At 38.0% G+C, this 26,746-nt stretch overlaps 1 protein-coding gene across 25 annotated transcripts in view; it reads left to right on the forward strand.

The window, feature by feature from the left end:
- EPS8 (EGFR pathway substrate 8, signaling adaptor) overlaps positions 1-26,746 on the forward strand; it is a 268,177-nt gene that overhangs the window by 225,204 nt on the left and 16,227 nt on the right. For all 25 annotated transcript variants that reach the window (XM_084956694.1, XM_084956693.1, XM_084956701.1 and 22 more), the window contains 7 exons: positions 1,833-1,921; positions 2,292-2,366; positions 8,509-8,657; positions 11,944-12,127; positions 15,845-15,978; positions 20,322-20,421; positions 21,261-21,404. In XM_084956694.1, the coding sequence (XP_084812820.1) occupies positions 1,833-1,921; positions 2,292-2,366; positions 8,509-8,657; positions 11,944-12,127; positions 15,845-15,978; positions 20,322-20,421; positions 21,261-21,404 (875 nt within the window). The remainder of the gene's footprint in view (positions 1-1,832; positions 1,922-2,291; positions 2,367-8,508; positions 8,658-11,943; positions 12,128-15,844; positions 15,979-20,321; positions 20,422-21,260; positions 21,405-26,746) is intronic.

The following is a 26,746-nucleotide window of genomic DNA, read 5'->3' on the forward strand; positions in this document are numbered from 1 at the left end:
GAAGACCTCATTATTTTGCTAAATAAAAAGATTTTTTCTCGTTAAAATAGTTTAAAATGTCAGTGGATTTTAATTTCTTATCACAGAATTCCGAAGAGGACATTCTGGTCACCTACAAGCAATTTTTAAGTATGCTGTAGGTCAGCTATTTAAAATGGTCTCAAGGAGTTCCCGTCGTTGCTCAGTTGTTAACCAATCTGACTAGGAACCAGGAGATGGCGGGTTTGATCCCTGGCCTTGCTCAGTGGGTTAAGGATCTGATGTTGCCAGGAGCTGTGGTGTAGGTCACAGATGAGGCTCAGATCCCATGTCACTGTGGCTCTGGCATAGGCTGACGTCTATAGCTCTGATTAGACCCCTAGCCTGAGAACCTCCATATGCCACGAATGTGGCCATAAAAAGACAAAATAAATAAATAAATAAAATAGTCTCAAGATGTATAAAATTATAATTATGGTGTAAAATGGTATAGATTGAAATATATAAAGAAATAGTAAATGTTCCTTTCATTACACATGACTTCAAATCAGTCTCTAGCTCTGTCTACATCAAAGCATATGACCTATAGTTGTCTTCTAGAAGCATATATGTGCGTACACCTCACCTCCATGTAGTTTGAAATTAAGTGTTACTCCTTTCTGATGTCTCAAACCACTTCTCCTGCTGTACTCTTTACAGAAGGTATACTATCTACTTGGTCAGCCAGATTCAAAAACCACAGATATTTCTATGACTCCATTCTCTAACTTACAACCAACATCGATTTTAGTTTGTGTCTCTTTTTTTTAATTTTATTTTTTTTAATTGTTATTTCCCCAACACATTTTTTCCCCCACTGTACAGCATAGGGACCCAGTTACACACACATGTATACATAGTTTTTTCTCCCATTGTCATGCTCTGTTGTAAGTATCTACACATAGTTCTCAGTGCTACACAGTAGGATCTCATCGTTAATCCATTCCAAAAGCAGTAGTTTGTGTTCAGTGTCTCTTATACCCAGTTTTTCCTCTTTTCATTTTCACCAGCAATTGCTTCAAGCTATCTTATTTTTTACCCAGCTTCCTAAGGCAGCAATCAAGCCTCCTGTCTTCCATCCTGTGAAAATAGTCTTCTTAAAGCTCTAAGGCAGTCATTTCATTCTTCTGCTGAAAAGCATGTTAAGCCCATGTCCTACTGGTGTGAGCCTGACCCCTCACCCTGGCTCTCAAGGTCTTTCACAGTCTGACCTTGGCCTATTTTTCTGTTCTCACGTTTCTTTGCTTTGGTGTTTATTGTTTCATGTACATGCAGTTTCCCTTTTCCATGTTTTTGCATATGCTGTTTTTGATCCAACCATGATGTTTTCCTTACTAAATTGCCCTGGAACAGACATTTCAAATCCCATCTTAAAAGCTACTTTTGGAAATGTCTTTAAATATACATTTCCCCATCTCCCAACCAAGTGTAGTCTCCTTCAGTAGCACTCAGTTGACATGTCTCTGATACTTACCTAGTTCATGTCTTCTATTAGATTTTAAGACCCTTAAGATCAGGGCTTGTAACATACACATTTTTGTAGGCTTCATAGTGATAAGCATGATGATTGGCACATAGAAGAGCTATAAATTTATGGGTAATCTGGTAGTGCCTAAGGGTAGATTTCAAATGTTTAGATTTCAAATGTTGTTCTAGTCAGATTATGAGATGGTAGAGTAACCAGGTAGCATGATATCTGATGTGATCATCAAACTTTCAAAACATGAATGTGTGTTTTTTTTTTAATTTTTTTATTGAATAGGGGTTTTTAGAACTTTGCTCTCATCTTCCCTTCCTCCCACTTATTCCTTTAGAGGGTGTTTTAACCCTGCGGGCAAAACCCCCACCTCCTGATGCATTTGTTGACTGTTTGCAGAAATTTAAACATGGATTTAACCTTCTGGTAAGTGAAATTTATTTATATAGAATTAAACAAATGGAAAAGATCAAAGTTTAGCCAGGCTGCTCCTGATTCAATTAAGAGATAAACTTGTTATTGGAGGTTTTTTTTGTATGTGTATTTTGATTGGCCTTTTAACTAAAACAGCAGAGTGTAAAACCTATATAACTAAGAGACTTGATCAAAAAAGAACAACTCCAATACTTTAAAACAGAATTTTCCTAATCTAATTCACACATGCTAATTAAGATACTAGAAGTGAAACTAGTAGCAAAAACCTTCTCCTCTGAGTCCAAGTTGAACCGTTTTGAATGTCTGACTTTTGCTCCATTATATCATAGTAACATGTTTGTCTGTTTTCTTCATGTTACAGGCGAAATTGAAGTCGCACATCCAAAATCCTAGTGCTGCAGATTTGGTTCATTTTCTGTTTACTCCATTAAATATGGTAAGGTTTTGTTAATTTTGAAAATAATCATTCCTAGTATTTTTTTTTTCAGCCCCAAGTGTCTGTCTAGATTATCTGGACAGTTTTTCTTTGTTGCCTTGCTTGGATACTATTTCTTTTACCATCTCTTATGAACTTTGAGGATGTGAAATTTGAGAGTCTAAAGAACCTTAAGAATCCTCTAGTCCAAACACCTTATTTTATAGCTGAGGAAACTGATGTCGCTGATAGAGCTAGGGAAATGAAAAGAAATAAAGATTTATTAGATACTAGTGTTTCATATATACTAGTATATAATATAAATGGCTTGAACAATATAGAACATTTTCTCTTTCTCACAAAGTAGGCTAGGCATGAGGAGTCCAGAGTTGGACGGATGGCTTTGTTCCATGAAGTTATTCAGAGACCCCAGTTTTTTTCAGTGAGGTGTTCTTCCATCTCCTGAGCTGTCACTGATTCAATCACTTGTTCATTTATTTATTCAAAAAATATTGAGAGCCTGCTACATGCTTGGCATTGCTAGCAGCTCATCAAGAACAAAACACATAAATTTTTATGCCCTTAGAACTTATGTTGGAGTGTGGAGGGGCAGCCAATAACCTAGATAAATGTATAAATAATATGGTTCACCTAAAAGAACTGCTATGTGGAAAAATATAGCAGGGAAAGTGAACAGGGACTGCTCCAAGTGGGTGTGTGTGTGTATGTGTTGTAAAGTATTACACTTTTAGGATAGGGTTGGTTAATGGAGCGACTCACTGAGAAGGTACCATATGAGCAAATAAATGAGGAATGACTTATGTGGATTTCTAAAGAAAGAAGCTTCTAGACAGAGAACAGCTAATGTAGATGCCCTGAGATGGTAACATGCCAATCATGTTCTTGGAAGAAAAAGGTATTATGACTTGAGTAGAATGAGGGGGAAGATCTCACAGAGAGGGAGATGAGGTCAGCAAAATAAAAGGAGGACGTGTCTTGTTGGTCCTTATAGATGGTTATGAAACCTTTGACACTCTTGGAGGGTTTTTAACAGAAAGATTGCTCTGGCTGCAATGTTTAGACATTTGAGGGAAGAAGAGACTGAAGTAGTTACTGAAATAATTCAGATTCAAGATTATGGCATTGGGACCAGGTAACATTGGAGGTGATGAGAAGTAGTCTGACTCTGGTTATTAAACAGACAGTAAGATTTGCTGGTAGATTGGATGTGTAAGAGGCCAGGATGTCTCCAAAGTTTTGGCCTGAGACTAGAAGGATAGACTAATTAACTAAGATGGGGAAACAGTGGGTAAAACAGGTTTTTGACAGAAGAGGAGGGGTTCACTTTAGGCGATGTCAAAATTGAGTTGTATCCAGATGGAGAAATTTGAATTGGTAGTTGATTGAATGTATGAATTTGGAGTTTGGCGGAGGAGTCAAGACTACAGATAGACATTTGAGGATCCTCTGCATATGGAAACCATGAAATTGGGTGATATCACCAAGGGAGTGATTATAAATAAAGAAGGACCAGCACGCCAGTTGAGCCTTAGGTAGATTTAGTGATGGGAAGAGCCAGAAGAAGAGAGTGAGAAGCAGTAAGTCAGGGAAGAAAAACAGGAATATTGTGGTAGGTTTTCTGGGCGCCAAATGAAGAAAATGTTTCTAAGAGGAACAGTTGAGATACTCTGTCAGGCATTTCAGTGGTGGAAGTTGACTTACCTCCATGTCTTTGTAACAGCTGTAAAAAGGCAGAGAAAGCTTTGTCTTTAAAGAGGTGACTCAAACAGACCATTTCTGCCATTGAATAGTTGGCTTGAACTTCCTCACCTGGCCATACCTAACACCAAAGGCATGTTGTCGCCAATGGAGTGGCTATATGTCCATCTACAATGTAAGGACTTCTCTTTCTAGAAGAAAGAAGAGAATGGACACTAGTGGACAATTAGCAGGCTTTGGCATGCCCAGTATATACTAGGAATAGTGATATATACATAGTACAGTTTTCCCCCTAGAAAACTCCCTTCTTGTATATGTGTATTTTTACATAAGGTATAATTTTTGCAGCTAACAAAATGGTGTTTTGGGAACAGTTCCTTTTGTGAAGAAGGCAGATGTTTCCATAAGTTTATCCATCAGAAAGTTACACCACTTGAGTCAAAGGCCAGGATCCAAGATACACATCTTCATTTTCTAGATTTTCAGTATCCAGATATGCTCTTTCCTTATACACTGAATGAAATAGGCATAGTAGTATAATTTCCTTCCCATTTTTTATTTCTTACATTTGCAAACAGTGTAATAGCAATTTTTCCAAGCTGATTTGTGCCACCATCCTGTCCTATAAGACAGCTGGAAAAATTTTCTGGAATAATATTTGAGTGCACAAAGAAAAGTGCTGGAGTTTGGGAAAAACATGGCAACAGAAAGCAGGTGCAATCATTGTTGTCCTTACACGCAGACAAATCCCAGAAGACACTGGGCTACACATCCCCCTTTTCTACAAATCCACAAGACCAAAAATGTGATAGGTCATTCCTCCTGGTGTGGGGAGGGCAAGTGAGAGAGGAGTTAGAAAGAAGGCAGAATCTCTTTTATTTATTTATTTTTTAATTTTCATTTTTTTGTCTTTTTAGGACCACACCCACGGCATATGGAGGTTCCCAGGCTAGGGGTTGAATTGGAGCTGTAGCCACCAGCCTACACCACAGCCACAGCAATGCAGGATCCAAGCCACATCTGTGACCTACACCACAGCTCACAGCAACGCCAGATCCTTAACCCACTGAGCGAGGCCAGGGATCGAACCCATGTTCTCATGGATGCTAGTCGGGTTCTCGGGTTTGTTAACTGCTGAGCCACAATGGGAACTCCAGAATCTCTTTCCTTTAAATGCTTCCAGCAGGACAGAGTTTCCCATTTTAAGGGCTAAGATAGAGGTGTGTGGAGTGGTTTAGATTGCTTCATCTGTCAAAAGAGCAAATGAAAGCTTTATTGAATAATAATAACAGTAATGAAAATTGTTAGTAGGGTGTGATTTCTATGTGTATTATTTCTGATTTTTTTTAAGAGTAAGAATGGTAACTATGAAGCAGATAAATTCCACTAATTTGATTTAGAGCATGTGAAGACCATGGTCATTGAAGTTCTTTAATCTTTAACAAGAATGGAGCAAATGCAAGCATTTCTCATAGGTTTTGCTTGACTATCAGAAAAAAAATGACAGAATTCAAGTAACAAAAAGGGAGAAGTCTTATCCTTCTTTCCCGGAGGGTAACTAGACAAGACTTGAAGTAGAATATGAAATGAATATTGAGTATGAAATGGATATTGCTTTACAAACATAGGAAAGTAAGTAACATTATCAGCACAAATGTCAGACCTGGGCAATGAGATTAGAAGAGGAAAAGTCCGAGTCTATATCAATAATTGATGGATGCTTCTGTATGGTGTTGCTATAAACAGAGCATCTGATTTCTACTTGTCTAGTTATTGTTGAATAAGTCTTGCTTTTTAAACTTTTTAAAAAGTTAGATCGAGGCCATCCTTATGCGAAGAAACCGAAACTAGCACATCAACTAAGTTTTTATTCTTTATACTTTAACACATTTGATACTGTCTTAGTTTGAGTGTTAGGAGGTATTGTTTATAGAGCAGTTTTTGCCACCTCCTGTCATTCTTTCCCCATCTTTTCACAGATCGTAAGATATCTAGACAATACACAGAGTAGAACTTTTAAAATAATGGGACTGGTTTCCCTCACATACGAAAATTAGTCTTTGTGATCAGGCTGTGTATCTGAAAACACTGGTTTATTTTTATTTTTATTTTTATTTTCTTGCCTTTTGTTGGGGGGGGTGCACCTGCGGCATATGGAGGTTCTCAGGCTAGGGGTCAAATCAGAGCTGTAGCTGCTGCCCTATGCCACAGCCACAGCAGTGCAGGATCATAGCCATATCTGTGACCTACACCACAGGTTGGGGCAATGCCAGATCCTTAACCCACTGAGTGAGGCCAGGGGTCGAACCTACATCCTCATGGATACTAGTTGGGTTTGTAACTTGCTGAGCCACGGTGGGAACTTCCAATTTTATATTTAATTTTCTCCAAAATGACTCCTTAATAATTGTCTCCCAAATACAATACTTCTATTGCTCCATTTAATGTTCTGCCTGCAGAGTCACAGATATTTTACTTGGACAAGAGAGATGAAAAGGAACATTGATTTAGGACCTGCCAGTGGCCAAACAAAATTTAGTGGCTTTAAACTTTGTGAGTTTACCCTCAGCATCTACATGCACTTGTGCCCATGGCGCCCGCATGTGTATACATGCCTGCTCATATTCTTCAGAAGGAACTATGGCACATAGCCTTTTATTTACCCTTCTGTCATTCCATTCCCTCTTCCCAGTATTAAGCCAAAGATTTTAGTATTTCTTTATTCCCCTACTTTTCCCTCTTAGTCACTCCTACCTATTTATTGCTAGAGCTTAAAGGCTTGGAAGTAAAAATAAAATCACTGTGCTAGGCTGTCAAGGTAGATTTTGTTCTCATATGAGAGTCTGCCCACCTCCCTTGTCCTTCATCTTTTCTTTCATTTATTCTCATTCATTCCCTTAACACTCTATCTTCTGTGGTTCAGAGTCAGATAAGTTTTGATCCAAGTCCGTGAGGGAGGAGAACCAAAAATTAAGGCCCAAGTACAATGGAATGTGTAACTGATATGCATGCTTGAGGACCCCAAGGTGCATCACGCTGTGGGCCTAGGAAGGGCTTTTCAGAAGGGGTGGTACCCAAGGAGAGTTCTGCAGTGATGATGAGGGCCCCCCACGGGGGGAATGGGCAGCAGCATATGTAAAGGCACAAAACAGCGCAGCAGGCTCAGAACACCTGGATGACTGAAGAGAAGTTGACTCTTGGTCTGGAGCCTTTCCAAAAAAAATCCCTTTATTCTTGTGCTCTATCTCTGGGAAGGTGAGATTTTTATAAAAGGGCTCTGTTTTCTGCTCTAGGAGATTACCTTTCTTTAAGCTAGGAGATAGCCCCTGAGAGGTAAAATTAGAGCAGGTTTCAGACATCTGCTTATCATTTTGTTTGTCAGAGAGTCGCACCTGTTTGTTTTTGCTAATCATTAAATGATCCATTTTAAATCAGGGAAATTTCCTAGAGTTACATTCTGAGAAGAAATACCATGGAATCAGAGGACCAGTTCTCATCCTTCTCTCAACTTTTTTTTTTTTTTTTTTTTGTCTTTTGTCTTTTGTCTTTTTAGGGCCGCACCCATGGCATATGGAGGTTCCCAGGCTAGGGGTCTAATCGTAATGCCAGATCCTAGCTGCATCTGTGACCTATACCACAGCTCACGGCAATGCTGGATCCTTAACCCACTGAGTGAGGCCAGGGATTGAACCCGCAACCTCGTGTTTCCTAGTTGGATTGTTTCCACTGCACCACAATGGGAATTCCCTCTTATTTTTTAATATTTTTTATAGGCACAGCCATCGACTGTTAACTTGAGCCTTGTTTCTCCCTGAAGTATTCGTTTCTAGCCGTATTTTTCAAGTTTGGCATAATAGATTTTCCAGCAGAGATACACACAATTTTTAAAAGACAGAGATAGTTAAACCACCTGACTTAGAATTCTCTGGATAGTCATTATCATTTTCCAGGGAAAGTACAGTCAAAGGCAGCCAATAGACAGTTTCTGTGAAAGTTGTTAAACTCTTAACTTTTCATCTGAGATTGTTAGACACCACTGGACTGGACAAATTGATCTGGATCAGGATTTAATTTGGGAGTTTCCATCGTGGCTCATTACTAATGAATCCGACTAATACCCATGAGGATGCAGGTTTGATCCCTGGCCTCACCCAGTGGGTTAAGGATCCAGCATTGCCGTGAGCTGTGGTGTTGCTCACAGATGTGGCTCGGATCCTGCATTGTTGTGGCTGTGGCATAGGCCAGCGGCTACAGTTCTGATTGGACCCCTAGCCTGGGAACTTCCATATGCTGCATGTGTGGTCCTAAAAAGCAAGAAAAAAAAAAGATTTTATTTTAATATATAAAAACTGTGTTTTTGTCATGCGTTTTTTTGTCTACACATTTTGAAAATGTACAAATCATCATCATCTTCTTGCTAAAAAATGATGTGTTGCCATTCCAGGTGGTGCAGGCAACAGGAGGTCCTGAATTAGCCAGTTCGGTACTCAGTCCCCTGCTGACTAAGGACACAATTGATTTCTTAAATTACACTGTCAATGCTGATGAAAGGCAGCTGTGGATGTCACTGGGCGACTCTTGGATGAAACCCAGGTAAACACACATGAGTTTAGCATTCAATACCTGTAATACTTGAAGTGTTGTTCTTGGTTTAGTACATTAATCTAGGGAGATATTTATTTAACCTTTGATATATAAAGGAGTACGTATGGTAAATGAAAAAGCTGACCCCTTAAAAAGCTGAAAGTCCTGGAATTCCTTTTGTGGCTCAGAGAGTTAAGGCCCAGACATTGTCTCTGTGAGGATGTAGGTTGGATCCCTGTCCCCGTCCAGAGGGTGAAGGATCCAGCGTTGCCGCAAGCTGTGGCATTGGTCGCAGGTATAGCTTGGATCCTGTGTTGCTATGGCTGTGGTGTAGGCCTCAGCTGCAGCTCAGATTCAACACCTAGCCTGGAAACTTACATATGCCACGGGTACAGCCATAAAAAGAAAAAAAGAAAAAAAAAAAAAAAAAAAAAAAGAGCCAAAAGTCTAGTGGAGAAGTTAGAAGTGTGCAATGTAAGGTACCAGGAGTGACTCAGAAAAAACTGCTGTCACTTGGCAAGATGGAGCCATTAGGAAGCGGGTTTGGTGAGGAAGGCAGTTAGTTTTCAAAGAAGAGCTGGCATCAAATCAAAGGATAATAATACTGGTAGGTATATGTGTATAAACTTACAGTGCTTGCTAGGCACTCTTTCATGCACTTTACCTAGGTATTGTTATTCCTATCTTATAGGTGAGGAAACTGAGGGAAAGAGAGGTTAAGTATTTTGCCCAAAGCCATACAACTTGTAAGGGACAGAGCTGGGATTTGAACCCAGGCATGCTGGGTTCAAATTATGAGCATCACAATTATAGATGTTTATAATTATTTTGCTTAGCTGCCTTTCAGCAGGATGAGCAGGATTTCCACAAATACATTGCAGAGGAAGGGACTTCCCAGTAGAGAGAGAAGCACAAGTGAAGGAAGGCATGAAGCCAGAAGTCAAGAGAATGGAGTATGGACTGTGGGTAGTTAGTGGGTGGTTGTGGAAAATGGGGAGCAGAGGAACGTGATGAATGAGGCACACGGAGAGAAGCAGGGCTGGGTCCAAAGGCTCCCAGTGCCATGCTAAGGAGCCACAGGCTGCAAAGGACCAGGAACTTTGTGAATAGGGGTGTGACGCACCCACACTTTAGACACACCCACACTTTAGAATGATTAACTTAGTTGTTGAGTTTAGTGAGGACATGGACAAAAGCAACAGGATGCAAGGAGGCCCCTCGGGATGATAGTACAATAGTAGAGGTTCCTTATTCATCAGGGTTTTCTGGAACTAGAATGTGGTAACAGGAATGGAAAAGAGGAGGGGATAATTTTAAGAATTGTATCTTGTCAGGAAGGTGACTATGGAAAACAAAGTGTTCACAATTGCAGGATTCAAGTATGCTGAGCCAAGCAAGTTCTAAAAATATCTCTCATTTCATCATGTGTGATTAAATAATCTCTGCTTTCCTCTTCTATCCACATCTTTTTCTCTCACTGCATAGAGTAAATCATTAAGTATGGTCAATCAAAAGTTTGTCTTCCTAATGCTTTTAGGTTAGCCTGAAAGTAATGGACCCATTCATATTTCTGTCCTCCTCTTTTTCTATTGAAACACATGTAAACCATTCCCACTTATATTTTAGACTTTGGCAACTGTTTGTGTTGGGATATGGTTTACAGCTGGAATAGTTTATCAAGCAGGAAATTCTTTAAAAGCATTGCAGTTATTTATTTCATATTGAAAATATTATCTAAATTTATATTATTTATACATTAGTATAGCATACTGTATCATACTATTTATATATCATACTCTGTAAAAACTGGTTAAAATAGGAGTTCCCTCTGTGGAGCAGTGGGTTAAGGATCTGACTGCAGCTACGAGGGCCAGATCCACAGCCTGACACAGTGGATTAAGAATCCAACATTGCTGAAGCTATGATGTAGGTTGCAGCTGTGGCTCGAAGTCGATCTCTGGCCTAACACCTTTCATAGGCCATAAAAAAGTTAATAAAAAAATTAACAAAAACTTGTTAAATAGATTTTTAAAATCTATTAGATTTATATAGGTTTTTATTTTATGATAAGCCTAGTGTGGAATCTTTTCATTTTTTTCCTATAAATCTTATTAAATCTATCAGACCTCATAGTACTAAAATAGTTCATGCTTTTTAATTTCTTTGTCTTGACACCTGCCTCAAAATGAGAAAATTAATTACCATTAGAAATACTACATTAAAAGGAAATCGTATTGTTAGCCGTTGGTGTGAGAAAGTGGTCATTTCAGAACCTGATTATCTAAGAGGATTAGAAAATGAATATGCCAATTTAAAAACTCATAAATATAAAAAAGAATCATAGGGGTACATAATCATCTGAATAATGACTCATTTCATCATAGCTGAAATATAACCTGAATAATTAAATCGTGTGTGAAAGATGAAACAACATATTTTAGCAAAATTTAATAATGTCTCTCCTAGTTATTTTTGCAGTTCATGAGTGATTAGGAGTTTGTAGAAATAAGTCCCAAAGTTATTAAGTAATGAAAGGGTCATGATTACATTACAGATTAGTTCTAAATTGATTTTACTGATGAAAATCTAGCTGATACTATTAATTTATAAAATTGGTAATCTGCTTCATTTTAGAGGACTTCATAACTCAAAAAATCCTAAGCCTTAAGAATATTGTCAGCTGTTTTTCCTTTGAAAAATATGTCTAGTATCAGGAGGCTACATAATGATGGGAGGGCAATAAAGGGAAAGATGAGAATCAGAAATTACTTTAGATCCTTAGACAGAGAGTATATGTGTGTATATATATATATATATATATATATATATATATATATGACTGGGTCACTTTATTGTACAGCAGAAATTGCCAGAACATTGTAAATCAACTATAATAGAAAAAGAATCTTAACAAAAAGAAGCTTATGTCCTAAGTACATATGACACTTTCAGCTTCACATTCATTTCCCAAATTTCTAAAAACCTATATTCATGTTAAAAAGGTGACTTCATGGAAAATTGAGGCAATGTAGGGAAAGTAGATTATGAAGCAGAATTCAATCTTCCTTTCATTTCGTGAACATTAAACACTAGCCTCATCCTGTTTATTTTCTCTTTCTGCGTAGAAAGAGAGCAGGTTAAGTATGAATTGTTATTTGTTTTCTCTTCTTTCTTTCTTTCTTTCTTTTTTTTTCTTTTTTCTTTTTTTTGTGTGGCCAGCCTTACTGAAGATACTTTTTTAAGCATGGGGATGCTTCCTAATTGTATTGTTCGTTGTCTTCATGTTCTTCTGCAGAACAGAGTGGCCAAAAGATCAGTTTATCCCACCCTACGTCCCACGGTTCCGCAGCGGGTGGGAGCCTCCGCTGCTGAACTTCATGGGAACAGCAGTGGAGCCAGACCTCTATCCACTGACGGAGCCAGTGGCAAATGCAGCAGAACATCTTCGCAAGCAGGAAACAAAAAGATTATCCACAGAGGTAGTTTTTCAATATCATTTTTGGAAGGAAGTGCAAGAATCTGTGTCTTCTCTTGTCATTCAGATTGGGATTTCTCCCTTTATAGATCCAAAGATGGTTCTCGAATCAATCAATCACCGCTCTGTCTCCCTGGGAAGCCCAACCCCAGCCCAAGTCGCACCCCACAGCCTGCCAGCTCTCCTCCCTGCCCCTTGTGCCAGTGCTCTCCAGCCCTGTGACCCTGTTTCTTTGTCTGTGTACTTTCTCTCCTCGTCAGGGAATTGCCCCATTGCTGGTTGGCATATTCTGTTTTCTAATCCCATCATCAGACCCTTGAGACACTTCCCTGAACCCAGGTCCTTTAAGCTGGTTCCAAGCAGCTTTTTCCTGAATGCCTCCTTCCTTGCTTGCTTCCTTGCTTCCTTCCTTCCTTCCTTCCTTCCTTCTGCCTTCCTCCCTTCCATTCTTTTGCCTCATTCTAAGCCTCCAAAGTCCTGTCAGCCTGGCTAGAAAGCCAGAGCTTCTTCTAGATTCTAGTCCCAGGTCCAAATGATTATTTATAATGCTATTATACCGAGAACGGATCATAAAATGTATCTTTTACGTATATTTAGTAAGCTTTACTGTATAAACTTTTGGAGGAGCAAGTTGAGGTATTGAAATTGCGTGTTATCTCTTCACATTCCTTAAAAATGATTTTTTATGACTTGTGTTCTGACAGAAAAGAAAATTAAACACTGCTTAAAGCTGAACCAAACAGTAGAATGATCAGAACCTGAGGATTTAGACACACGAGGTCTAGTTTGAAAAAAAGAAACAAAAACCAGAAAACAATAACTAGATCCTCCTTGAAGTCCTGTTCATTTCCTTTATTTAACTCCTTAGATTAATTTTCTCATATCACTAGGGGTATTTACAGTGTGACAAATATGATATCAAGGAATGAATTAGCAAACCAGAGTAGATATTCTCTTTTAGGGAGAAACATTTCTATAAATTAAATTTCTTAAAATTGTTTCTTTGGATAGTAACCAGAGTGGTGTAGAAGATGGGTTAAATTCCGAAATCTTAAAAGTAAAGCAAGAATTCCTCTTATGGCTCAGTAGTATAAGAACCCGACATAAGGTTTGTGAGGATGTGGGTTCGATCCCTGGCCTTGGTCAGTGGGTCAAGGATCTGGCATTGCTACAAACTATGGTGTAGGTTGCAGATGCTCAGATCTATTTGTGGCTGTGGTGTAGGCTTGCAGCTGCAGCCCCTAGCCTGGGAACTTTCATGTGCCTCAGGTGTGGCCTTAAAAAGAAAAAAACAAAACATAACAAAAGAAGTCCAAGTTAAAAAATAAATAAAAGTGAAGCAAATATACTCCTCTGAAAGTAATGTTTTCCTTCTGTAATTGTTTTTTCCTCTGGTTGCATGTAATGGTAGAGATGGATTCCATAACTGCCCTTCCCTCTAATTGAATGATTAAGCTGGCCTCACTGCTCTGGGCGCTGGTTAGCAGACATACTTCCTGAGCTGTATTTTATAGTCCAGACCTCATCACACTGGATTTTCTTTCCTTGTAAAGGGCAACTTTCCTAGAGGGAAAAATGTAATCATACATGAAATTATGATACTCTTGCTGTTGCTATGGTGACAACAGTGTTTTCAAATCATAGAAATTTCTTGCTTACAGTCCTCATATCTTAAATAAGACAATATATCTACTTTATAATATGTGCCTCAGAAATTCACTTTTGTGAGTTCTTTTTCAAGTTGTGTATTTAAATAGAGAGTAATGAGTTCTGGCTTCCAGTGTAAAAGTTTGTCTACTCTCAGAGAATAAGTAACTTTAAAAGAAGAATTATTGAGAACTCTTCCTTGTAATGAGTTATCATTTTCCTGTTGGAGACTGTTTTCCATTTTATGGCCGACACACTTATTCAGAGGTTTGAAAAAAAATGAAATGAAAAGCACCTGCTGGCAGTTCTAGGGGGTTTTATGCCTTAAGATTTTGTTGGAAAATAGGTCAAAGTTATAGTGATTTAAAATGCATAAAATGCAATCATCTCCAGAAGAGAGATTTTATTATACTTTATTGCAACTATGGTAAATGCACTCAGAACAAGACTTGGGTGATTCAGGATCTGGTGGTTCTCTTTCGAATCGAAAGGCGTAGGTGACAAGGAATGACAAACATGGGTGGCACTTCTCAACTTCTTCCCTTCCTCGGAACCAGCAGCCACCCTGAGCAAGGTTGGGTAGTCATCAGTTAGTCATCTGTCTTCATTTCTTTCCTCCCTTCTAAGGTTCCCAGTCCCTCTCAGCACCTAGTGATTTCACCCTCTCCCTCCCTATTTCATTCATTTCTAGGCAGAAGGTGGAGGTCATTCTACCATTTCCTGCACTCCTCCCTTTATAACAGTGTTTAATTAAAAAGAGCCTAATCATCTAGTGCCTCTGCCCTCTCCTAAGGAAATGATACACTGAATTAATTAAGCCATTTATGCTTTTTTTCTTTATCTTTTTTAGAGCCTCACCCATGGCATATGGAACTTCCTAGGCTAGCGGTCGTATCAGAGCTACAACTGCTGGCCTACAGCAAAGCCTCAACAACACCCAATCTGAGCCCTGTCTTTGACCTACACACCACTCACAGCTAAGGTATTTAAATGGTAAAGATTGTTTATCTGTATTTGTGTGTTAGTGCAGTATCCCCATATATATTCCACAGAAGTAATATAATGTGAGTATTTTAACATAAAAGTGGTCCACTGGAGACACCTCACCTACTCTGTGGATAAACTCAGCCCTACTCCTACCAAGTTTGTCATTAGAATTAACTATAGTAAACATGTGTTCAAAACTTTTTAAAAACATTTCCAATTTCAGGTATTCGTCCCAGTGAATCCATAAACAATTGAAATAGCCAAGGAATTCCAACTCTTTAGGGTCTGTTGTGCATCTACCATATATCATTTTACAAGAAGAAACAACACAAAATCCTTATATGAATTTTTGGGGTTGTTTCTTTGGTTTTGCCCCATAGCTTTAAAGCCATGCTGCTCAGGGGGACCCATAGAACTGGGTTCTCCCTCTTGGTAGCCCGGGAGTCTCATGGCTACATGGTGTTCACTGCAAAAAAAAATGCCTCCAGCGTTGTCTTATTCTGGACTGTTGACTGTCAAGATCAATGTGTTTTTTGCCTTTCTGTGTTTCCCATAACAGCAAATCTGATAATAGAACTACAATAAAAAATAGTATTTGTGTACATTTAACAAGTGCAATCAATGAGAGAATGGTATAATTTTAATGCATTGAGGTCAGATGACTTTCACGTGATAGTATTTATTTTGCTAGGATGGTAGTAAAATAAATTTCTTAAACATAGAAAGCAAAGGTTAAGGGTTTTATTGTTATTATTTTTAAGCCAGTTTTATTGTATACAAGCTGTTAGACTCTTTCTAATATCAAAATCACCCATTCCTGAAGTTCCCCAAGGCAAGAATGTGTTGCTTTTATACCTGATTATTTCCAGAATTAAGGTGTAGTCTTTGCACTAATCACATTTCTTGTCATAAGTAGGTCTTTGACAAAAACATATCACCCCCCCCCATTTTATGATTGATTCACATATAATGGTCAATCACTTGAAAATGAAACATCCCAATATAGTGGAGGGTTCCTATGGACTAACATTAGTGCTCATTCAGATGGTATTGGCGATTCTTTACTCTTTTCTTCTCTGTCTTTCAGCATTCCAGTGGGTCAGAGTATTCCCCAGCTGATGGGTATGCAGCATTCAATAACGTTTATGGAAGAGGGCACCATCTGGACCAAGGGGAAGCCGCTGTTGCTTTTAAGCCAACTCCTCATCGCCATGTAGATAGGTAACATTTAATGGGCATCATTTAGAGAGCTGTGGATACTTGTCTCTGTTTAGTGCAGCTAGAAGTTCCAGTGTCTGTATTGTTCACTACCTCTTTAAGGTTTTCATCTGTTAATAGTTTGATAAAGTTTCAGTTGTTCCTTTATAAAGCTGGCTTTGATGAATGGGGTCTCTAGTCTGTTTCTAATGGAGGACTGCCAGTCTCTAATTCTAACTCAGTGCAAATGCCATTGGATGACTTTCTCTTTTTTATAAGATGCTTCTGACCAAAGCTCTGAATTAAGAAGAATTGTTTTGAAACGCTCCACTACTTTGTACCACATGGTCTCTGAGGATCTTCCCAGCTCTATAACTTTTAAAGGAAATAGTTTCCATCTTTATATCCCCCAACAAAAACAAATCAATTTTTCCCTTATATAGAAGTACTTAAACTATATATAAACTGAGAATTTAATAGAATCAATGCCTTATTTGCTATTTTTGCCATTTCATCTTATTATATTTTATTTTCACTTTCCAGTTTTACATTTCATTTAGTTTCCCATATTTTCTCTCTTAAAAATTCAATCTAGGCAAAAATGGAGAATTGAAATGGAGAAGAAATAAAGGAATTGAAATAGGTTCATTTTTCAGTCTTGTTTCCAGTATAAACTTCATAGAAGGCTTACATAGATGCCAAGCCATATTCATAAGAGAAAGAAAAGAAGGTGAAATATTGGTAACGAGGATATGGGAGATGAAGTGGGGCAGAGAGTTTGTCCTAATACTTTCCTACCTCAGATCCTCTCTTACTATGAGTGTCTCATGCCCTTTGTTTCTTCTCGGTATATTCTTTTTAAAAATAAAATCTAGAGAAGATGGGATTTAAAATTTTTGTTTTTTGTCAGGAATGATGACAGAAGTAACACTTAAGCAAAATGATGTGGAAATGATATAGTTATTATTCTAAGGACACCAGTAACATACTCAATTGAGTACAAAGAAAAGTCAGTAATGAATAATACATTTTGAAAATGCCAACATATGAAAGAAGTTTTAATTATAGATTAAGTTTTTTTTCATAGATACAGGTGAAAAACAGTTTTGAAGTTTAAAAATTATTTCAGTGAAATTTTTCTGAGGATCTCATCCCTTATCCTAGTATTTTCTTTACCCTTTTTTTCTATCTCAGATGTCAATATTCTACAAATTATTTCAGGATAGTAATTCTTACCTTTTCTTTTTGTTCCAAAACCACTGTAAATTGGGATGGTTTTTCATGGTTAAGTGACTGGAAAACCATTTGAGTACATGTGTCATGTGGGTTCAGAGTTATAGTACCTATGGATACTAGAAAATGTTTTTCATGTTTCATGTTAAGATCACATCTGGCACATTGTGGCCACTCAAGAAGTGTTTGTAGATGTGTTTGTTTGATGTTTTGAATGACTGAATAGTTATGTGATAGTGTATGCAACATTTTAGCATCACAACTTCTTTGTTCTTAACTTGGGAATCTGTAAGGTTATAGTGTTACCGATAGGAAAAACCTTTGCTATTTATTTTGTACAGCTTACCACAGAGTCTTTTAAAAGTTTACCTTGATCTTTATAGATCAAGGAGACATTCACCTTTAACTTATTAATTTAATTGTATCTCTGTACCCCATCTACCTCAAAAATGGATTTAGGCAGCTCACTTAAATTATATGCTGTTAAAATAATGTAACATTAAAAAATAAGTAATGAAATAAGATACAAAATTGAGAAATCAAGAGTGAGGATAAGAATGAAAAATTTTAAAGTATAGGTTGATACTGTGATTGAATTTCAAATTTATCTTTGAGATTTCTGGCTCTTCCTCAGAAATATTTGTCTCATGGAATGTTACGTACAGTGTGAGGATCATGTAAGAGACTTTATTTTCAAAGATATTATGTGTTTTTCCTAATTCAGAGAACACTGTGGTGAATTTTGTAAGGTTTATTTTAGTAACCTTTGAAAAATAAGAAATTTAAATGGAATATAGTGAAAGAAATTTCATGAAGGGATATTCAAGTATATAGCTCTTAGGACTGTTGATATTTAGCCAGGATAAGAATTTTTTCAAATATGTTAAGTGGTAGATAAATTAGGTATCTCAGCCATCTTTGTGGGTCCATCTCTCAGCTGGGCTCTTATAATAGGAGCTGAGTGGTTGCTGGACACTTGGATCATTGATGTTACCAAGAAAATTTGTCCCATTATTGCAAAAGCTATCTGAAAGTTCTGGTCTAATGTGGAATACAAAGGTTTGGAATTGGTTTTTAAAATAATTATTATTAATCTTAAAGTCAGTTACATGCCAGGAGTGCACTAAATACCATATGAAGTATATTCATTCTTCAGTGAAATCACAGTGTCATTAGGGAGACTGCTTGCTGCATTTAGAGCCCTCGCCTTTGAGGGATTATAGTCAATTGCTCTTCAAAAGCAATTTGCGTTTCAGAGAAGTCTCAGATCATTGCTGTCTCCATGACTATATGGGGTGGATGTCTCTCTTCTTCCACATCAGAAACAGAGACCAGACATTTTGACACATGCTAGATCTCTTAAGAGACTTTGGTAGCTCTGAAAAATTACAAAGTGTGATTTTCAGGTTGATAACTATGGTCAGTATTATATCCACATTTAATCTAGAGAGACAAAATAAACCGTGCAGATTCATCAGTTCTAAAGTATAAGTACATGCTGGGCAGTCACTTCTGAGACATGCAAGATAGCAAAGACTTCAGAGAAAACAGCAGCAAACGTTTAATCAACCCATCAATTCATATACACCGTGGCAGAGAGCTACTTATCACTTTGTTATATAGTACACTCAACTCTCTATTAATTAGCAGCGATTATTTTCCAGATCATAGAAGAGAAGGACATGAGGGAGGAGGGAAAGAACACTGGAGTTACTTCTGTTTTGCTCACTTTTGGAGTGATTGAAACACTTTTATCCCCTTCAAATGAAATTTTAATAGAATATGATTGTATGAGATGGGTTGGGAAATCCATGGAACAGTTTAAACTTTATTATTATTAATAATAAATAATAATTATTTTGCCATCATTTCACTTTGTTAAGTGAAACTAAGGTTTCTCAATATATGAAAAGTTGTCAGTATGCTTACAGGTTATGATTTTCATTTGTTCCTGTTTCTCTTCTGAAGCTAGTATCTAAGAGGTAACAGATTACCTCTGATGACAGGATACATTGTGTCCACAGCTATCTTGCAGGCTCCGCTGTGACTCATTGTTCCAGTGGACCTTGGTGGGCAGCAAATAGAATGGCCACTTGATAGGGAAGGATGACCACCCATCTTTAGTTCCTTTCTTTTTTTTGTCTTTTTAGGGCCACATCCATGGGCATATGGATGTTCCCAGGCCAGGGGTCAAATCAGAAATGCAGCTGCTGGCCTATGCCACAGCCCAGCAATGCCAGATCCAAGCCATGTCTGAGACCTTATGGCAATGCTGGATCCTTAACTCACTGAGCAAGGCTGGGTTTCAAACCTGTATTCTCACGGATGCTAGTCAGATTTGTTTTCACTGAGCTACGATGGGAACTCCTAGTTCCTTTCTGACGTTTCTCTTACAGAGATATATGAGGAAATGTGGGAATGTAAATGGAGGAAAAGATTAGGGACTTAAAATTAATATTTTAAAAAGCTTCTTTTATTATTGAAATGAAAATACTAGTATATTGATATATCAGGTTTTATTATATATAAAAAAAGCATTTTAAAATTTGTTGTTAAATCTATTAGTAGTCACTTAATGATTAAAAGAAGTATTTGGTTTTTTAAGATAATTTTCCTTTTAAAAAAATACAGACCTGCTCTTACTCTTAAAAATAATTAACAAATTTATTAAGAAGTATTATTGGTCTTGTGCTTAATCTGTACCTTCATCTTCACCTAGTACCTAGTATCTTCAGATTCCTTTAATTTTATGAAAAATGTGAACATTGATCATTATCCTGCTTCTGTCCTGGTAGAAATGCTAGATAACAAAGCCACATCTAGTATTTTGGATATTGGGTTTAATGGAGAAGGAATTCATAAATTTGCATTCTAGATTTGGCTTAGCACTAACTAGCTTTGTGGTTTTGCATTATTTATTTTTGTCCTAGCCATAGCTTGTTCATTTTAATGGTAAAATCCCCAAAGTTTCTTTTCCTTCATGTATTTTACAAAATATATTAAAACTAAACCACTCTCTAAATAATTTGAACAGTTTCTGGTAGGAATTGGCTTGCCTTTGTGTTTCACTTCTGTTTTCAAGCCTTTAGAAAAAGCTGGCAGAGTGAGAATCTTTTTTTTTTTTTTTTTTGTAGAAATTATGATCTACAACCCAAGAAATATGCCAAATCCAAGTATGACTTTGTGGCAAGGAACAGCAGTGAGCTCTCAGTTCAGAAGGATGATATTTTAGAGGTAATGGAATTTTATCTTTTTTATTCTCTTAATGAAATGAATTTATTGTATTCCTCTTCTGGTATATATCTAAATCGTCTTCAAAGAAATGCTGAAGTCAAGAAATTTTTCTTCAGTATTACTTTATTTGACCAAGGAGACAGCATATTATAGATCCTGTATCTACTTAGGAGGGGTAGCTGCTTTACCTCTTTTTTGTTTGTTGGGGGTATGGGATTGGATTTCTTGCCTTACTTTGCCCTCATCCTTCTTCTGGCCTTTCTTCATCGAATAATTCACCCTGGCATCAAGGCTGGTTATCACTTCAGATGTAGATGCACCATAATATTTTAATAAGAGAAAACATGTCTTTCGTCCTATCCTAGTACCCTTGCACAAATGTACGCAGCAGTGACTATGCTGATGGTTTGTGGAATAATCTATAACTCAGTCTCTTTTTTTGGTTATAACTGAGATTTCACCTTCTTTAAAATATGATATGGCATAGTCACATAGTTTTTGTGAAAAAACTAGTTTTTATACTTTTTCTCTCTATTCTAAGGGTGGAGACAATAGATCTTTTCCAAGTGACTCATCTTAAGTCCTTCAGATACTGCAAATAGCTAAGCATTCTTGGGAGGTAACACCGACCTTGGGTAGAGTGAGGCCATACCTGTTCTAGACTAATAATTGTAACGCTTAATGTAATTCCTGAGAATCATTTATCCCACAGTATGTTGATGCTGAGTCAGCCTATTAAAAGTGAAAATATTTTCTTGATCCAAAACTAAAAATTGAACTTCCTTCATAGATTGGTTTTGGTATAGAAATGACACCTTTACTTTCTTGCCTGATAACAGATTCTTGATGATAGGAAGCAATGGTGGAAAGTTCGAAATGCAAGTGGAGACTCTGGATTTGTGCCAAATAACATTTTGGATATTGTGAGACCCCCAGAATCTGGATTAGGGCGTGCTGATCCACCTTACACACATACCATACAGGTAATTACAATTTTTGAGCAAAATTAAACATTTACCGATTTTCATATTCATCATTTCTAGACAGGACTTAAACACCTTTTATGTATTAGTCATTTGAGACTTAATTGGTTGTATAGTTTATGTAATTTTTCCCAGCGCTATCGGGGGACAGTGACCAGAGACATAGGGAAGAATTATGTTTTTTGATTTACTTCTTCAGGAAATTGCTCAAAATATGTATGTCAGTGACTGTTTCTCTGAATGCAATTTTTTTTCTACCTTGTAATATTTCTGATGTTTGGAGAAATAGTACTTCTGCCTTTTCACACTTACTCAGAGCCCACCTATCCAAGGGTCCTAGTAGAAGATGGCACTGAGACAGTGGCTGGAGTGTCTACCAGCTTATCTTCACCATAAGGTGAAGACTCTTGCTTCATCTTCAAGATTGAAGATTCTTGCTCTCATTCTCTTTATAGACGACTATAGCCTGTTTGCTTTCAGCTTTCCAACTCCCGAATCTTAATCCCTTTTTTAAAACTACCATCACATGGTAGGCCCTCCATCCTATTTTTCAGTGCCATTACCTTTCTTCAGGTGTGGAAATCACACAAGACTAGGGCAGCCACTATGTGCTGTCTGACCTGTGGCAGGATCTCTAGAGTCAGACCTGGATGGACTGTCCCATGCATAGCCTCTCAGCCTGGGGTGGCTACTTTTTCATACACCCAGGAAAATTGAGAATCTTGAGCAAAGGATCACATCTGACCCCCTTATAATGGCACAAACTTGAGTAGAAGCTGAAACTACATAGAATGTGCAGTGCAATAGCTAGCACTGTGTCAAGACTTAGGAAAATACACATTGTCTAAACATAGAAATGTGGTTATATGCTGTCATGACCATTCATGTAAGTACTTCTGGCTTCTTGTGGCGTACAAGCCTAGTGTAGGACCTGCATGTATCCAGAGAGACCTTTGGCCTTATTAGAATCCAAGAATCAAGACAACGTTTAAAATAAAGAATTGATGTACAGTTTATATATCTTGATAACTGAAAGCAATGACAATGGGAATTCTGTCTGCTATACTTATGTTTGGGCTGGCTTGATATGCACATATATTATGTACTTATTTTATGTTCATCATTTGTCATTAGCTATTGATGCCAAAGAAGGAGTTTGAGTTATTCAAGGTACTGTCTACTCCACTACCCATGGAATTTTGAAATGAATTTTCTAACTTAATTTCAGCATCTTTTTCTTTTCTAAAAGTTCTTACTTTTCTGATTTTGTGATGTGGTTACCTGATGTAATAGAGGCTTCTCTTTGGTTTATAAATGCAAACTCTTCATGTTCTTTCTCAGAGAGGTTTTGACCAGGTGTATACCCTTTGAGCTCTATGAACTGTTTTTAATATTTAACTATGGATAAACAGTAAGAAACATTATTTGCAAAGGATATCACTAGTTGCAGTATGTGTGCAAAAGCCTAAAGTTTATGTGTAAAGTGCTAGAAACACTCAGCCAAGTTTGTTTTCACTTATGTGCATGGTTGCTAGGAATGGATAAACCCCAATGAAATATGATAAATAAAACTTGCAAATACTACTGTAAATACTAAGTATTTTTCCCCCACCTGAGATTTCCTAGGGAGTGTGACCTCTCTTACCTTTTCCTGTTTACTGTTCAGTCTTGTCTTTTTCTTCAACATGGATTCCTGGCTTGGGCCATAAGTTGACTTTTCTGTTTAAAGATTGCTTCTGTCTAAAACTGAGCCAAAGCTATTAATACGTACCATAGGTAGAGTTCAACTTGAGAACATAAAATCTATTTCTCCTTTCTCGAACAGAGCCTAACCTTGTATTTTTGTCAACGTTGGCCAAACCAAGAAATGTTTTAAGCACTCACAAGTTTCATGAGTTAGTTTGGCTACTTTATGTAAATAGAAACTTGTGGGGGTTGCTTGTTTGGAGTGTTTCCTTTTAAACTTTTCAACACTATCTGACTGTCTACTGAAATTTTCTGGATGTGGCTCAGAACGCAGTGATGCACATAGAAGTGTGTATAGAAGCTCTCTCTGTGTGTGTGCCTGTTCACGTGTGTGTGTGTATGTGTGTTTAGGTTGAACAGGACTTTTTAAAGATATTAAAAGCAACCTATTTTTTAACACCTCCTGAAAAACGGTCTGAGCCCAACAGAACACCAAAATCTTGTAAAATTTTAATAAGCAAGCTTGACAGGCTGCTATCTGGCATAACTAGGACTTCAAAAGGATTCCTATTCTCAAAGCGTTTATAACACACACAGAAAAAAAAAGACTAGAGTAAGATAGAAAAGAAAAACATTCTCGGAAATATATGCCAGTTATTTTATATCTCTACAACAGTGTTACCAGACACTTTAACCTAAAATACACCATCTAAAGAAAAATCCTGCAGCTTATTTCAGGATAACAATAAAGATACCACCGTATTTCTGTAGGTTCCAGTCACCCTAACACCCTTAACTTATAGAACTCCACCAGGTGACCAACATATCAAAAGCAATTCTATGTCTTATTCATCTTTTCATTCATTCACACCCACAAATATTTATTGAAAGCCAGCATCTCACACTTGATGAGAGGAAAGACAGAAATCCTAGCACTGAGCAGATCGTCCATAAGAGCCTGCTGCCCCGAGTGAAATTTCCAGGCCATCCGCCCTGGTCTTGCTCCTCCCTTTGTGCTTGTGTATCAGGAGCAGTCACCCTCTCTCTCTTCGGAAATGGCTGACACTTTTCCCCTGTTCAGCCATCCAATGATATTAACATTTTATTTTATTTATTTATTTTTTGTCTTCTTTGTCCTTTTAGGGCCGCACCTGCAGCATATGGAGGTTCCCAGGCTAGGGGTCCAATCAGAACTATAGCTGCCAGCCTACACCACAGCCACAGCAACTCAGGATCCGAGGCACATCTGCAACCTACACTACAGCTCATAGCAACACTGGATCCTTAACCCACAGAGCAAGGCCGGGGATCAAACCTGTGTACTCATGGATGCTAGTCAGATTCATTTACATTGAGCCACAGTGGGAATTCTGATATCAACATTTTGAAGTTTAAAGAAACTTCTTACAAAGACATTTTAGATCTCTGTACCATACTACAGAAAGATGCTCAGGCTGTCTGCCAGACCCTTTAAAGACATCACAAATACTGGTACAGTTAATGCCTATTACAGCCTTGTGAAGGAAGTACATTTTATAGATGAGGAAACTTAGATATAGAGAAGTAACTTGCCCACAGTTACGCAGCTGCAGGAAGCGAGAATGGGGCCTCAGGACTCTGACTCAGAACCTATGATCTGTTATACTTGACTCTCAGGAAGAAAAGTGCTTAGAAAAGATTAATATCCCATTTTGTGTGGACCTGTAGTTTTTCACTGTATAAATGCTTAAGGTGACATTTTCCCAGAATAGGTTTACCATGCATTGTACTCTGTTGATCTGATCAGTCACCACCCTTGGAATTGGATTTTTTGCTTGACACATCCATTCCTTGGATTTCATTCATTCTCTCCATTTTAAAAATCATCTAGGAAAATAATCCAAACTATGTAATTCCCTTAGAAAGGAGACATTTTTTTGAATGGTGGGCATAAGGGAATTAGATATAAACAATTTCCACGTGGCATCCACAAGTCACCAAATATTTTGAAAAGGCATAGAATTATTAGAACTATCCTTTTCATGCGCTTAGGTTTCCTGTAAATAAGTGTATATAAAAAAGGGCCATTCCAGGGTGAAGGGCACGAGAGCAGCCCTTGCCTGAGGTTCACACACTTGGGTTAGAGATTCTGTGCTGACAGCAGGGATATTCATACCTGGCATCAACTGCAAAAAGGTGTTGAATTGCTACCTGATGTCCCTGCGAGTTCAGGCTGTTTAATATCCACACATTTGGAGTGATTTTTAACAGCTCAGTAAAGACAGCCATTCCCACCAAATGTATTTTCCCCCATGGCTTCAGCAAAGTTTTAAAAACAAAGAGGAGGGAGGTAATAAAGAATTTATGAAAGATGTGGAACATAAAAAAGGATTGGCTGAAAACACAGGGACAAGGAAGTAAATGTTTATGAGAGAGGCTGGAGAAATGAAAATAAATGATGTATCTTTTGATGAAAATTCTGTCGTAGAGCATTCCAGGGCTTTTGAGTACTTTTCTGGGGCAACAAATGGACATCCAGGTGTTTCTTTCCGCCTCACCTGGAATCTACTCGCCACATCACGTTTCCTGATAATGTCTTTTGACTCCATCCCCTGACCTCTAGCACTTTGACTCTTCATCTACCAGGATGGCCCATTTGCTGATACGGATCCTCAGGTTCCACGCCAAGAGCAGGAGCCAACCCCACCCCCCATTATTTCCAGTATCCTCAGAGTCTTGACTAAAGAACTCTTTTATTTTTTATAATTTTTTTTTTTTTGTCTTTTAGGGCTGCACCCATGGTATATGGAAGTTCCTAGGCTAGAGGTCAAATTGGAGCTACAGCTGCCAGCCTACGCCATAGCCACATCAGTGCCAGATCCAAGCTACATCTGTAACCTACACTGCAGCTCACAGCAATGCTGAATCCAAAATCCACTGAGTGAGGCCAGGGGTAGAACCCACATCCTCGTGGTTACTAGTTGGAGTCATTACCACTGATCCACAATGGGAATGCCCTATTTATTATAATTCTTAAGTCTATGTGCTTATTATTACAGATATTTTTACTCTAACAAAATGCAAATAATTGTGAATGTCTGGTCATTGGGATCTTATAAATTCAACAGAAAATTTCTCATATGCTCTGTTTTCTAGCAAGAGATATTATGATGTGTGGAAACAGCCCCAACCTAGGTCCTGCTGGGAAAGGATTCTAGTCCTGGCTTTGCCACTGGCCAGCTGTATGACCTTAAAGCAAATAGCTTATTTTTCTCTGTTCCAACTTGCTAAGCTGTAAAATAGAAGGGGCCAAGTTTCATGAACTCCATAATCCAGTCTAGATATACCATTTTGTTGTCTATGTACATGTTCAGGTAGTCCTAAATTAAAACTGGAAATAGGAGTCCCCGTCGTGGCCCAGTGGTTAACGAATCCGACTAGGAACCATGAGGGTGCAGGTTCATTCCCTGCCCTTGCTCAGTGGGTTAACGATCCGGCGTTGCCGTGAGCTGTGGTGTAGGTCGCAGACGCAGCTCGGATCCCACGTTGCTGTGGCTCTGGCGTAGGCCGGTGGCTACAGCTCCGATTCGACCCCTAGCCTGGGAACCTCCATATGCTGCGGGAGCAGCCCAAAGAAATAGCAAAAAGACAAAAAAACAAAAAAACCAAAAAACAAA

This window comes from Sus scrofa, chromosome 5 (assembly GCF_054392235.1).
Source record: "Sus scrofa isolate SSC_HxYL_T2T_F1_AM1 chromosome 5, Sscrofa_HxYL_maternal_Yorkshire_Landrace_v2.0, whole genome shotgun sequence".
In the NCBI taxonomy this organism is placed as follows: Eukaryota; Metazoa; Chordata; class Mammalia; order Artiodactyla; family Suidae; genus Sus; species Sus scrofa.